This window comes from Ptychodera flava, chromosome 4 (assembly GCF_041260155.1).
Source record: "Ptychodera flava strain L36383 chromosome 4, AS_Pfla_20210202, whole genome shotgun sequence".
In the NCBI taxonomy this organism is placed as follows: Eukaryota; Metazoa; Hemichordata; class Enteropneusta; family Ptychoderidae; genus Ptychodera; species Ptychodera flava.
The window spans coordinates 26360835-26375272 of record NC_091931.1 but is presented as its reverse complement, the minus strand read 5'-3'; the positions used below and the strand labels follow the sequence as shown (position 1 = coordinate 26375272).

At 36.9% G+C, this 14438-nt stretch overlaps 1 protein-coding gene across 1 annotated transcript in view; it reads left to right on the top strand.

Moving 5' to 3' along the window:
- LOC139130474 (uncharacterized) overlaps positions 1–14438 on the top strand; it is a 41601-nt gene extending 27163 nt beyond the window's left edge. The window contains exons 11-15 of the mRNA XM_070696254.1: positions 2550–2634; positions 6267–6310; positions 8741–8815; positions 9360–9529; positions 14059–14438. Of these exons, the coding sequence (XP_070552355.1) occupies positions 2550–2634; positions 6267–6310; positions 8741–8815; positions 9360–9529; positions 14059–14292 (608 nt within the window). The 3' untranslated portion in view covers positions 14293–14438. The remainder of the gene's footprint in view (positions 1–2549; positions 2635–6266; positions 6311–8740; positions 8816–9359; positions 9530–14058) is intronic.

Here is a 14438-nt window from a genome sequence, read left to right as displayed (position 1 = left end):
GGTGGTTACAAATGGTATGTGTGAAAGAAATTGAATTTTATAATTTCACCGAAATGTTGATTCACTATACATGGTAGTCCATGAGGAAACTATAACTAATTTTTTTCCAATACAAAACTAGCTAAATCTGTGTATCTATAGACATTTGATAATCCATTTTAAATTACTTAGTTAGACTAGGATTGTTAAAAGTTGATATGTGTGCAAGAAATTGGATTTTTGAATTCACTGAAATGTTTAGTCACTTTACATTGGAGTCTATGAGAAAACTATAAATAATTTAACAGTGTCGTTTAAATTAATTTCTCATTTGCATAGGTAATTAATGTTTGAATTTTTGTTTTTAGGGTGAATGTCCAGAAGCGAGAATTGAAATGTGGCACAGGTCATAATCTGTCAGTGTTATAATAGAATGAAAAATATTTGACAACATCCTGTCTATTAACTACTAATTGATGCATTTAATGACCTTTTGTACTTAGGGTGGCAGCCCAGATGGGCTTTACGTTTTCAGCACCATAAAACTCATTCTTGGCTATTAAGCCTCATCTGTATTGCAGGATTTTTAATCACAGACCAAATTAATGAACAGAAATCTATCCTCGCTCTCGAAAGACTTGTAATCAAATTACCAATTTACAAGATGGGACTGTGTCATCAACTATGACTTGTCCTGCAAAAGCTTCATCAGCATCCATAGTGATCTTAAAATACAAGTTCCGGTTTACTTTAGATGACTTATGATACTTTGGACCAAAATTTGGACAGCTGCCGAAGTTTAGTTTTATCAACGATGTTCAGGTCACCCGTTATTATTCGTAACAGAAGGGAGATGACATGCAGTTGCAAGAGGATTGTTACGGATATCGATGTTGTCTAATTTCTTTAAAACGCTATTGAAATCGAGAGGTTTCCTGCGTATGATTTTATTGTAGGGATATGAAACGATTGGGGAGTTTTAATTTAAAATATGGTGGAATCTTATCCGTAACTTGCTTATTATGCTAAACATTGCTGACGTTGATTTTGTCAATCCCGTTGTTGACAAACCTTAGTTGAAAAAATAGTCTTTGTTTTCTGTTGAAGCCCTCTGAACAGGCCTAAATAGACGGTACTTTGTTGTATCACAGACGATGGCCACTAATTGATATTCGAGTGCTTCTACGTTAGTAGTACTTATCATTCAAACACTGGACTTAGCTCCTCCTCGGGTGAAAATTAAATGAACCCATGGCATTCACACTATTCCCCCTAGGGATTGAGAGGTTTCCCACACCGACAATGTTGTCATTGCTGTCATATGGCATAGCTGTGCAAAGTTCTGTGATCCATTGGTGTTCACTTTGATTGCTATAGCTCCTGTTGAATTTAGGACCATTTGAGGGGTAGTAAATCTCCAATATTCTTACTTCGTATTGAGAATGGAGTGTAGATGGTTATCAAAATGGGAGTATGGGCAGGTTTGTAGTTAACGCTAGACCTGTGTCCACACATTGTCCTTTCTCTCTTACGTATAAAAGACCACACAAAGAATACTAAATACCACAAATGATGTTCCTTGATTGGCAAGGAGTGGTTCAAAGGCCTTTGTGTGGTGCAACGTTTTACATAAGTTACTCTGTTTCACAGTGTCGTCTATGAGAAAAATAATCGCAATCATACCAATCCATAATCCGATAACACTAGGTCAGAATTCGTAATACAATAGTTATAAACAAAGCAGCACAGAACATAAATTCACCGGTACACACAACAAAGTCAAATTCATGAGAGAAAGATAGATGGCCCTGTGGCCAAAAGACCAAGAAGTGGTGTAAGGTGTTTCAAAAATAGTAGGCACATCCTGCCACACATGTAGCATCCGCCATATATCATATCTGTAAGCCAAATAGGTAGGGATCATCAACTAAGATACAATGTAACTGATGCCATCAGTGAGCATTTGTCGAAGAGAGATATTGTATTTATCTACCAGCTTGCTATACCTACCAAAAAGCGTGTCAATGTAAGGACAAGTCTTTCTTTGGTGTAACCTTTATTTCATAGTTTGTAAGAGAATAATACAAGTTTTGACATTCTTCGAATGGCATGGTGACACAGAGCAACCACACTCTATATTCTCTCTTACAAAATCTGTTAAAAGTACCAATCTATCTATCAACCCTTCCTGTATACGTAATACCTTCCTATGTGAGGACAATTTGTAAATTCCAAATTCCAAGTCACCATAAAAATTGCTCCTAGTTGGTACTTTGCTATTTTTTAAAAACATGAAATTTGCTCTCAACTTCTGTAATATTGCCGAAATTAAATTGACAGACAATTTCTCCATTACGCAAACCTCATACTGTTAGAGCAAGGCGAGAGAAGCATCGTAAGAGCAGGTTTTATGATTAACATGAACGTAATGTTTCGATAAAAAGGAACTCTTGTCTGAAATTTATGGGCATGCAGTTACAGCCAATGTTCTGCTTTTCGTTTCAGCATAACGCACAAACCAAATATGTGTATTATAATAGCATATTGCATCTTTGAAATATTTCCTTCAGAAGATCAAGATTGTGATCATGATGAAGAAACTGTTGCGGCATCATGTGGATTTGACAGCGATGAGAGTGAAGAGGAAACCGGCGGGTATGCTCATTAATTGTGTACACACATATACATATACACATATATGCATTTCGTCTATATATATATATATATATATATATATATATATATATATATATATATATATATTATATATGTTGATTGCTTAGCGCATGAAACAGCCTGTAGAGTGACAACTACAAGTTCCTAGATTCTCAGTATATATATATATTATATATATATATATATATATATATATATATATATATATATATATATATATATATATATATATTCGTTTATAGGGTATTACACACGCACTAATCTGCTGGTTCAAATCGAAATCGAAATTAATAGCGATATTGCCAGACAAAAATGGGAAGGCCTGTTGAGAATAATATCCTAGTACTTCTCTGGCTTTCGTTAGTGTATATGTTAAGTTGAGTCTCTGTAGTGTATCGTATTATTTATAACAAAATGAATAAACGGATTTAAAGAGAAAAAAAAGAAGAGAGATATTGTATTTATCTACCAGCTTAGTATTTTCTCTGACATGTAACTTTTGTACGAAAAATACCACTGTAACTCACTCCGTGTTGAAAATTTTTGTTCTGTAGCACCTGAGGAAGTCCTACTTTTAGGACGAAACGTTGTGCAGATATAATAAACTATTTGAACCAGCAGATTGGTACGTGTGTAAACCCTACAAACGAATATATCATAACCACGCCACCGACAACACTGGGGACAACCAGAAAAACCACAGTCGACACATATATATATACATACTACATATATATATATATATATATATATATATATATATATATATATATATATATATATATATATATATATATATATATATATATATATATATATATATATATATATATATATATATATATATATATATATATATATATATATATATATCGACCGTTGGCATTAAAAAATGTGTTTTAAACATGTTACCAAGTGAGTGCCTCTTTAAATATCACACAAATTACTTTAAGTACAAAGTAATAATCTCTGTTACTTAAGTTTCATGCATCCTGCAATCATCAGATTATTTTTAATATTATGATGTTGGCCTTTTATAGATGACGACACATTGAGACCTACTCAGATCGTTCGTTTAACAGTGCAGATTTGTCAACATTGATAATGTGTAGCTTTTCCGCTATACAAAGATTACATCGCTTGCTTAGGGGCGACATCAAAAGCTCAATGTAGGAGATAAAATCTTAATGCCCTAAGTTACCCCTCGACCCCCCTCCCGAAACTTAATGGACTTAAATTTGTAATAATACTTTGCTATATTTCTGGAGCAGTGTGCAGTTGTCACAGCAACCATGACAGATAAGATAGTTCTTCTCTCTAGTACCTCTGAAACCAGAAAGCCGGACTTTATTGCTGCTGTTCTTGTTCATTCATCGATAAACTTCTAGTTTGTTGTTAGTATTGTTGTATTTACATTGGATGAAACACAAAATTTATATGTGTTCCCAGTGTTAACGATGCATTACTTAGTTGTATTTAATCCCCTAATTTGACTGATCCTTTGCTTCGCTTTACAAAGATAGAGCCTGGCGATAGGTTCGATATCAAGTGCAACGATGGCCAACAGTTTGAATTGTTTACGCTAACCAGGGCAGGGGCGGTAGTGCACGTGTTAAGAAAACTTCCGCTGGCTTCAACACGAAAGTCCACATTTCTACTGTATTTGGTTTTTTTTTCAAAATATTCATTCCCACGGCAATTTTTACCTTAAATCGGTTTGTAGGATAGAAACTTTTTGGGTCATACCCCCGCCCACAAACTAAACGGATAAAGATTTTATCATGCATTGAACTTTTGACGTCGCCTTTTATGTTACAGTAACTCGATGCTTTGTCAATAATTGACCATGACACGTCAAAGACCGGATAAACTTTGATAGTTCAGAACGATTCCATTGGTTAGCGAGCACGTCTTAAAAGTGTTATCGATGAAGATGATTTAAACATTTTCCCTATTGCCTCCCGTTGATACTTTTGCCTTGTAAACTACACCTTTTGCTTGACAGTCACCTTTTAACGCCCATGTAGACTCGTCACAGTTATTAAAAACAGCTGGTCGATCTTTACGTTGGCTTCCGTTGATTACCCTCTTATTATGCGATTTGATCATACCGGCCATATTCGTCATGCAGCTGTAACTCACTTCAATTGTGTTTCTATTGAAGATCTTGTGAAGATTCGACCGCTTTGGAAAACTTTTATCAACAAATCAAATCAAATAAATCAAACATATCAAGAAATTTCTTGCCTATTTAGTTTCCACATGATACTGTAGGGTGTTGAACAACATGTTGTTACATTTCCTATGATTAATCCTCCTCGCTGATTGGTTGGTATTCAAATTGATAAATTGAATTTGCTCATTGTAACCACTTGACTTCAACGTTGTATTGCATTGACCTTTTTATTTGCCAAAGATCTGCTTATCACTGCATATTGTTAAGATTCGTTTACTTATTGCGTCCGGAATGTGTTTAATTATAGTTGACGTGTGATTAGGCTGTTTACTGACTTACACTTTTGGTCGTTTTGTTTATGAAGCGGAAAGAACTTGCAATATCGTTCAGATTAAATGTCATGTAGAAGAACTTTGATATTTTTGGCTTTTCGCGTAACGGTTTGTAATATTCAAGCAAAGGCCATTGAATACCTTTGTAATGTCTTTGTTATCTTCTCTGCCTTGCTGCCTGTATTATTCTTGATTACACCAATCCCGTCATCTCGGTATAAGCCGATTTGATCGTTATCATACCTCTTGACAAGGTGGCTCAGGATATACGTGCTCACTTACTCATATTCTGCCGTTCACTTTTACTGCCGTGTTTCGATTCAGTTCTATATCTTTTTCGATCAAAGTTTTTAAGTCGTAATCGCTCTTTTCCGAATTTTAGGAATCCTATACTGTGATACAGAATGAGATCCGGGCATTATCAGGATATCATTTGACCATCATTGGGTCTCATCTTTGATCACTCCGTATATTGTTAAATATTATTTCGGCTCACCAGTCTTTAGGCAACTTCTATACTGTCCGTCGCTCGTCCGAAATTCGACCCGGTCCACGTGGACCTCAGTTTTGCACGGTCTTGTTGAATGTATAACTCAGTGACAATGAGTCAGACCCGATCAGAAACGTATATGTTATGTAAATTTGTCGCCGTTCATACCTTGATTTTTTTATGTGACGGGTTTCCTACTCTTAGCTTTCTTATTAACAATAGTGTTTTCAAAGATTACTTTCTGAAAGTTTCTGTTTCCAAACTACACAATTGAAAAGATAATTCACAATCAACCACTCTGTTTTAAATTAAGTGTTACAGTTAGAATCTATATTTAAAGTGTTTGTCTTTGCGTTTAAAGTCATGATTGTTCGTCAAGGCTTGAAACGTATGACTTTCAGTGTTTAAGGTACGCCTATTTTGTTTTCCCTCCCGCTCAAGCAAAATGAAATTTTGTGACACAATTAGATTCTTTAAATGTTTATGCCAAGCTGCTATTTTACTACGTCGGTAATGTGATTCGTAAGATTTAGGACATCTTTAGGTCATCACAAAGAAGAAGAGCACTACTGAATGATATAGACTAATGCGGATTCTGACTTTTGTCTCACAGATCCCCGGAGAACGGAGATACGACAGTAGCTATACAAAATGAAGGTGGGCTGTTTAAAGAGGCACTCCCTTTGGTAACATTTTAAAACACATTTTTTTAATGCCAACGGTCGATATTTGACATGGCGACTGCGCGCGGATCGCGAGATATCGATAAAAACATGTCCTCAAAAAGTTAAAGTTTGAATTCCGGTGGCCCACCTGAATTCAGCTTCCGAACATAGAACGTTCGGCACTGGGGCCATTGTCAACTAAGCTATGGAGTACGAGTCTACGCTGACGCTGCTGTGCGCCACCACAGGTACCACTCGCGTCGGTGAGCGGTCATGTCCCATGGGAGAAAGCCGAGTCCTACTGACTCGGCAAAAAAACACGAAAAAAAATTTCTGATTCCACCAGAATTCGCATAGGTGAGTAGCACAGATAGGTGCGATTGATACATAGTTTGCAGCTGCCGCGTGGTATGCCCGCATACCACACGCGGCGGCCGCTATGTATCGAACCACGCGTAACTGTGTGGCAGACGACAAAATGTAGTCATCAGAGGCAACTATATTTTACACGTAAAAACTGATATCTATGTGGTATTGTTTAAAAATTTAATACAACTGATTGAGAATAATGAAAACGACAAAAAACTAAGGAGAAGTTTTAAAAAAGAATTACCAGAGGTAAAGTCATTGATAATAATGTATATAAAGTCATCGCAGTATGAGGTAAATTAATTGCGTCATTCGAACGTTTTTGGACTCCTTAGAATATCGTCAATCAGCACAACAACACACTTTCGGGGGATTCGGGTCATAACCAGAAACGATCGTAAAACTTTGGGATGTGAAAAATACGCTCCGGAAATGACATGTTTTTATCGATATCTCGCGATCCGCGCGGAGTCGCCAAGTCAAATATCGACCGTTAGCATTAACAAAATGTGCTTTAAAAATGTTACTAAGTGGGAGTGCCTCTTTAAGAATTAAGTTCCTGAAGCGTTTTGTACAAAAAGTAATATTACAATATTTGAGTAAGTTATCTCCAATGTTTTTGTCTATCAAGTTAGCATATTCTTATTGGTATAAAGGGACTCCAAAAAAGTCGGTAGGGAAGACCAATTATAGTACAATGTGCTTTGCAACTGTTATCAATCCATAACCCTCCTCTTTTGCGAAACTCTCCCGATTTCGATATTTATGTGCGATCCTTCGGGGTTTTTTTCGGAGGTGGCTTATGCAGTAATGACAAGAACGTCAAGGAACTTCTGTAGAGTACCACCCCAAGAATCCACATACCGTTAGTGTATACTTGTTTTACCCAAAATTACTTGTTCCTGAAAGCCCTTCATATCTGTATGTTGGCAACATCGTACCTTAGGAGGAGAGCGGCAGTAACAATTTTGTTTGATAAGTTTGTTTACCATCAAATTGCAAATATAGTTCGAGAATACGCAAAAGCTAAAGACGTATATCATTCATATCTGAACATTTACTGTAAAATATCGCTGCTAATCGGAGCACTACCTCGTTCAACATACACATTGTAGGAGAGGAAGTCTCCCCACAATGCGGTGAATCAATAAATCTATTACATTTTTAAAAAAGAAATTTGAAACTATGTGGCCCATTTTTTTAATTGCCAAGTGATTTAATCATCCAGATAAATAAGAGTAATGCCTATCTGTAAAATAATACATTGCATCAGTAAATGTGAGAAGTCGCCATAACTATATTCAATAATATGAGGTTATTACGAAACTACCGCAAAGGATGCACTTGGACATTGACGCAGCGTATCGCCCGACTCGAAGCGGAGGGCGACCCGTGGCGCCATTGTCCTAGTGCATCCTTTGCGGTAGTTTCGTGATAACCTTATTATTAAACATCTCACATTTCTGACAGGGGCATCAGATTGTCGGAGTAGTGAAAGTTTTCGTACAATGTCAACCATTTTTCTTCCTATTTTATCGCGCCAGTGTGGAACGCTATCTCGGACGCGCTTCTGCAAGTTTTGGAGTACACGTACGGAGAACGCGCGATCCCGAGACGTGTTCTTACACTCCAATGAGTCCCTTGAAACCGTTCAATAATAAACGCCCAGATACAGCCGCAGGGGATGAGGCGCCTAGAAACCGTTCGTATTGCGGAACAGGCGTTCCGTACAACTTATTTAGCGCACGCAAAATTCTATTGTTCTCGATGGTAGATGTATAATAATCAATCTTCAGACATATTATTCTTTTCGGATAAATGTATCATGGAACAGTTTTACAGAGAGTATTCAAACTCCAAACAGTTCTGTCAGCAAACGCATCTGGCTTTGACTTCGATTAAAGCAGCGAGCCATAGTTCACAGATGCCATGACAACAAATATAACAAACTGCCAGGAACGAAATCCATTGAAAGGAAACTGTGTTTCTGTCAGCCTGTACATTTTTCAATATAAAATTACTGCAATAACCTACTATGGCCTTCTACTCTTAGGAGGAAGAGGCAGACCAGTTCTTCTTCGAAGGACGCTGAATGCTGTTCTACCGTCCCTGAAAAAACCAATTGCAGGTACATTTCTGATAGTAAAGAACCCTTAACACAGGGTGTATACGCAACTGACAAAAATCCATTTTGTTTCATTTTCTTAAAGATTTCTTTCTTTGTTTCACAACACCTAAGGATCTTGAACACGATTGGAACTGATTTGGGATGATTGGATAGTGAAGTAATGCCGATTTAATCTACAAATGTAATATTTGCTTTTCTTCATACATTACACACTTGTTTTTAAGATTAATTTGGATTATTGCAAAATTCAACTATCTGGCACCTAACACGTTTGAGAAATTTAAAAAATATGAAAAATCAAATTATCCCAAATTAGTTCCAATCGTGTTCTTGACAGAAAAAAATATGCAAGTGGCAATTCAACCTCTACTTTTACGGAGTTTGCGTATTCAAAGCCTGACAAAAGGTTACTTCAGAGATAGCCTGTATAAAAGCTACACAATGAAGTTGTTATTGTATTATTTAGCAGCGATGACAATTAATAACGACTTTTCCTCAATTTTTTAGGTTGAACATATTTAATCAGACAATTTCTTATCTTCAGATATTTCAGAAACTAATGAAACTATTAATAAAGTAAGCATGGTAACTGTACAAGAAGTTTCATCCATGGAAAACAAATTCGGTAATGAATTGACCGAACATGACAAAGTCTGCTTTCAAAAAATGAAGGAAATCATACAAGAAAAGAAGAAAGAAGGGAAAAAGGACAAGGTGGCGTAGTCAGTTTTATTCATATGTACAGAACGTATACTTGTTATTGGCGGGTCAATTGGAAGAGCATTGCGTAATATTTTTCCTTCCCTAATGGGACATTCACTTTACTTTAGTATAGAAAATCTGAGATCGTTTTAAGTATCCATCATGCTTTGGCTTTTTACATACGACTTTTGTCGCTAAGCGCATTGCTTCACCCGTCTGATAGCCAATCGCTCAAAGTGTTTCAAAAGGATCTTCGAATAACGTCTCTTAAAGGGATAGTAGCTGTAACTTTTGAGAATATTTTCACTATTTTTTTCACTATTTTTGTTGCACATCGCTAACTATTCACATGAATAAGCATAGTGAATCATGCTACTAATTGATCTCAGTACGTAACGTTATCAATTCCTCGTGATAAAGAATGTTGACGAAGTGAATTTCTTAACGGACAGAAATTCAACGATGTTGACACACGGAGTGCAACGTAATCGACTTTGTACACATGTGCAAGAGAAGTACCGCACAGTTCAACTCTGGTTCAACATGGCGTCCACACCACAGCGCAAGCGACCGACCAGTGGTTCGACCGAACAATGTATCTGTCACTCACATAGACAACTGGAAATATAACTGACAGTTTGGCAGTATCCGATCCTGATCATGTCTAAACAAGGAAGCCTATTCACATGTCCACCATTGTGTGGCTATGCGATGTACAACGTTTATGTTAGCCTTCACAGTCATGACCCTTGAACATTTCGAAAATCACTGAAAATTTACAAACGTGAGAGACCAAATTGAGTTGCGGTAACTGGGTAAAATTTGGTCTCTTGTGTAAATAAATTCCTCGCGCGACTTAAAGTTTGCAGTTATGTTGTCTCTTTTCATTTGCGAAATAATCTTATTTCTGTAAGGGACCGAGCACAATTAACGGCAGGGAGGGGCGGAGGAGAAAATGGGGGAGGGGGCTCGAAAAAATGAGTGTTCTTGGGGTGGGCCATGAAAATTCCAGGGAAGGGAAGGTAAAGGGTGGGCCATCAAAATTTTGCACACCATGACAGACAGAGAATATTTTTCAGCATTCCTTGTTGAAGCTGGAGTTCCTTGTTAAACTTCTTGTAGCATGATGAAATACCAAGTCTTAAACCTCACAATGCAGTTGTTATGTGTAAAATGAGCAATATTATTATTGAAAATTGACTTCATTTGTCAACAATAATAATGGTTGGTAATGATACAGAGGCTAGGTTGAAACTGGTTATTATTGAAACTGGTTATAACAGCACTGAATGAACTTGTAGATTGTTTATAAGGTATTTGGTAATTTCATCATTCTTTGAGATTAAAATAGCACAACACAATACTGAAAAGTAGCTGTAGGTGTTACAAGTAGTAAAGCTTGAACATATGTTATTTTGTTTGTTTATTATTTATATATTTATTTGTTTATTATTTATTTCAAGAATGAAGAATGTTGTTTTCACTAAAGCATATATTAAAAGTTATAAGGATTATATATATGTGTACAACTTTGTACCTGTGTAATCTTTCTTTTTTGGGGAGGGGGCCACATAAATTTTGTTGACGGTGATGGGGTGGGCCACTAAAATTTTTGCTGGTGTTAGGGGGGGACCTGTAAAAAATATATATGCACCACATATTTTCTATTCCAGCCCCCTGCCGTTAATTGTGCTCGTTCCCTAACCATGCATGTACACTTGTGTTGTATGTTGTCATATTCAGATATTGGTGATGCTCGCGACGGAAATAATTTTTTTATGAGAATGCCCCCCATAAAAACAAACAATTAAAAAACATGAATTTAAAAATAGACTGAAATTGGCAATACTAATCATGGAAATGTCTAAAGTACGAAAGCGCCTTTCAGAGTGATTGTTTAGCCAAAATGCAAATACTCTTTCAGGAAAATAAGCAGATGCAACAGCCCGTACACATCGCAGACGATTGTATGCTGAACGATCATTGATGGTGACCCGGGCCCCGCGTCCGAGCTCGCGAACTGTCACTGCTCACTGTACTGTAGTGGTCGCTGTAGAAGAAACAATGTGGCATGTTTAAATTTATTGGTTTGGTACTCAGGAAACGTAACCAGAGTTAGCAAATATAATGACTCAACTACCACCAAACTTTTGTTCAAAAACTTATTCCTGCAGGTAGGTCAACGTCAAACGTACCCACACGTGACAACTAGTGTCCGCGGGCCCCGAGTGTGAGCCGTTCCCGAAGTACAGCATCGCATCGTCACTTTTGATCTAGTCAGTCCCTCTATCCATGGTCTATCCACTAGTTGACTTGTTCGCCGATAAATGACAAAGCAAACTGACCGAATTATGCATACACTAGTTTTAAACTTTGGTAAAGAATAGTTGGTGGAAAAATGCTCGACGTTTAGGGCTTTTTGACGCGGTGACCGTGGTTTCTGGCCTTGGCGCTCGCTCTGCACGGCCGACGGAAAGACAAAGCCCTGCCATGTAGAGCTACGCTAGCTCTCGCGATGCATCGACTGCCGATGCCGCATATTTTTACTCTGACCTAATGCATCACCACTTGAAACGTAAAACGCATTCTCATACTCAAGCAACAGAAAAAGAGTTTGATCAAATAACTCTCCACATTCAAACGAACAGTGGACGTACATCACAATCAAAATAGATACACATGGCGTAAGTTTGATATTACAAATACACGATGCTCTCCGTCGACGCGTTGCAGTGATCACATTTAAAATCCCGCTCTCGCGTGGCTAGTGATAGTGGCTGGTGATCACCCATTGTGCTCCATACCCCATGATCGCCTAACATTTTGTAAACACAACCGCCGTGAATTTTGCTTAGCGGCAGGCCAGCAACAATTTTGTTACCGTTCGTTATTCACAATCGGGTGTTAATTTCGACTTATTTCCTTGTCAATCGACAATTAGGGTGGGTTAGATTAATCTAGCTTGGTTTTTATTATGTGTTCGGGCGGAAAAAATGGTCAAAAGTTACCGCTACTATCCCTTTAATGAAAATGCGACTGACAATGGAATGTGTTTCTTCTTGAAAGTTTGATGAAACTAAATATACTTAAACTTCAAGGCCTTACCAAAGATAAAGGTCATCAATCGGCTACAGTTCTCACGAGCCCATGCATGATTTATATCGTCATGCTATAAGGATTGAAGACTTGATTATATTTTCTGTATTGATGTATCCTACAATATTGACAATCCTCGATTCGTTGCGAATATTATCACTAACTGTACATTGTTTGATCAGCCTCTTACAATATCTCACAATTAGCAATTGAAGTTTCTTTGTGAATGTAGCCACTCTCGCTGTTGACAAAAATCTGAGAAATAACATCTATATTGCACTACCATAATTTAATGTAGTTGCTTTAACACATCACTGTTTTTTAAATAAGATTAAATAAGGAAGCTCTCGAATGACATATTAAAAGCCTTTTTCGGAAGCATTTTACATGCAACTGATTTGGTCAGATAAAAATCCATCAACCAATTACTAAAAACTGTTCACTATGCGAACACATGATTTGATATCGGTACAGTCAAATCAATCTATGAGATTTTGGCATCAAACCCATAACAAACTGCAACACAATGTTTTCTTCTGAATGCATTTTGGAGAGGTATCCAAAACAACATATTAAAAGTTTACCGGAATCAACCTTTGAGAAATATGTCTAATTTGCATAAACCAAATATGGCTGTCAGCCGCTCGATAAAATAATAGATTTGGCCATATATCACATGTTAAACAAGCTATTTCAGTGAGTTTAAAGTCTAATATTACTTATTCGGTACGGGCATTATTTTGAAGGTATAATGCTCAACATAGACGCTTGGATAATTTGAAAAAGTTTCTCCATGCCCAAAAATGTATCTAAATTTTAAAATCACTTGAATAGCTTGCCTAGTACGTGGTATATGACCGAAAATGTCATTTGTAGGAATGTTGAAGCAATATTTAACTCTTGCAAATTTTCAAAGTACCTATGTCAAATATCGTACCTCTAAATCGTCTGTTGATGGCCTAGTAATAGACTTCGACTGTAAAATCACTGAAATAACTTGTTCATTACGTATTGTACATGCGAAAATGTTATTTTGCGGGAATGTTGGCAGCAATATTGGAATCGTGCAAATTATCAAAATGCTTATGTCAAACATTTTATCTTCAAAATTATTTCCCCGTGCTAAGCAGTAATGTCAGACTTTAAAATCACTTATTTGTGATCTGCCAATTATGTTATTTTGTGGAACTGCTGGCAGCCATATTTGATTCATGCAAATTAGATATATTTCCCCTAATGAGGTTCCTGTTAAGTTTTAACATGTTGTTCTGGATACCTCTCCAAGATGCATTCTGAAAAATTATGTTGCAAATCCTAGGGAAGGGGGTCTAAGCCTATTTTGACTGGACTAGTATGGGAAAACATATGCAAGGATAACTGCCTATATTTGGCCTCGTCGAAACAGTTGTATAACCTAACAACCGATTTATCTCTCAATATTGCAGTATTTCAAGAGTGTTACGTTCATCATCGTTGGTGAAACACAACATCATTACGTATTAAAGTCTCGAAAGGAGGAAAAAATCTTCGTCATCAAATGGGAAGAAAGTAAAGGCACAGCATGTTATAAGTCCAAAAAAACGTCAGCGTTGAGGAAAATGGCAAAAGTTGCAAAGTTTTCCACAAATTTTGCACCCATTCCAATCAACAAGTTAGTGGAGGCAGTGTTGGAACAATAAGGAAATTACACAATTCATATTCAACAGACACCACTCCGCGATTTGCTTTCGCAAATAAAGGTGCTGTAAAGTAAATCATTATAAGCAAACATTAACAGTTCAAACTGATACAGTGAACCACTATGTTACAGTGCTATTTGCTCATT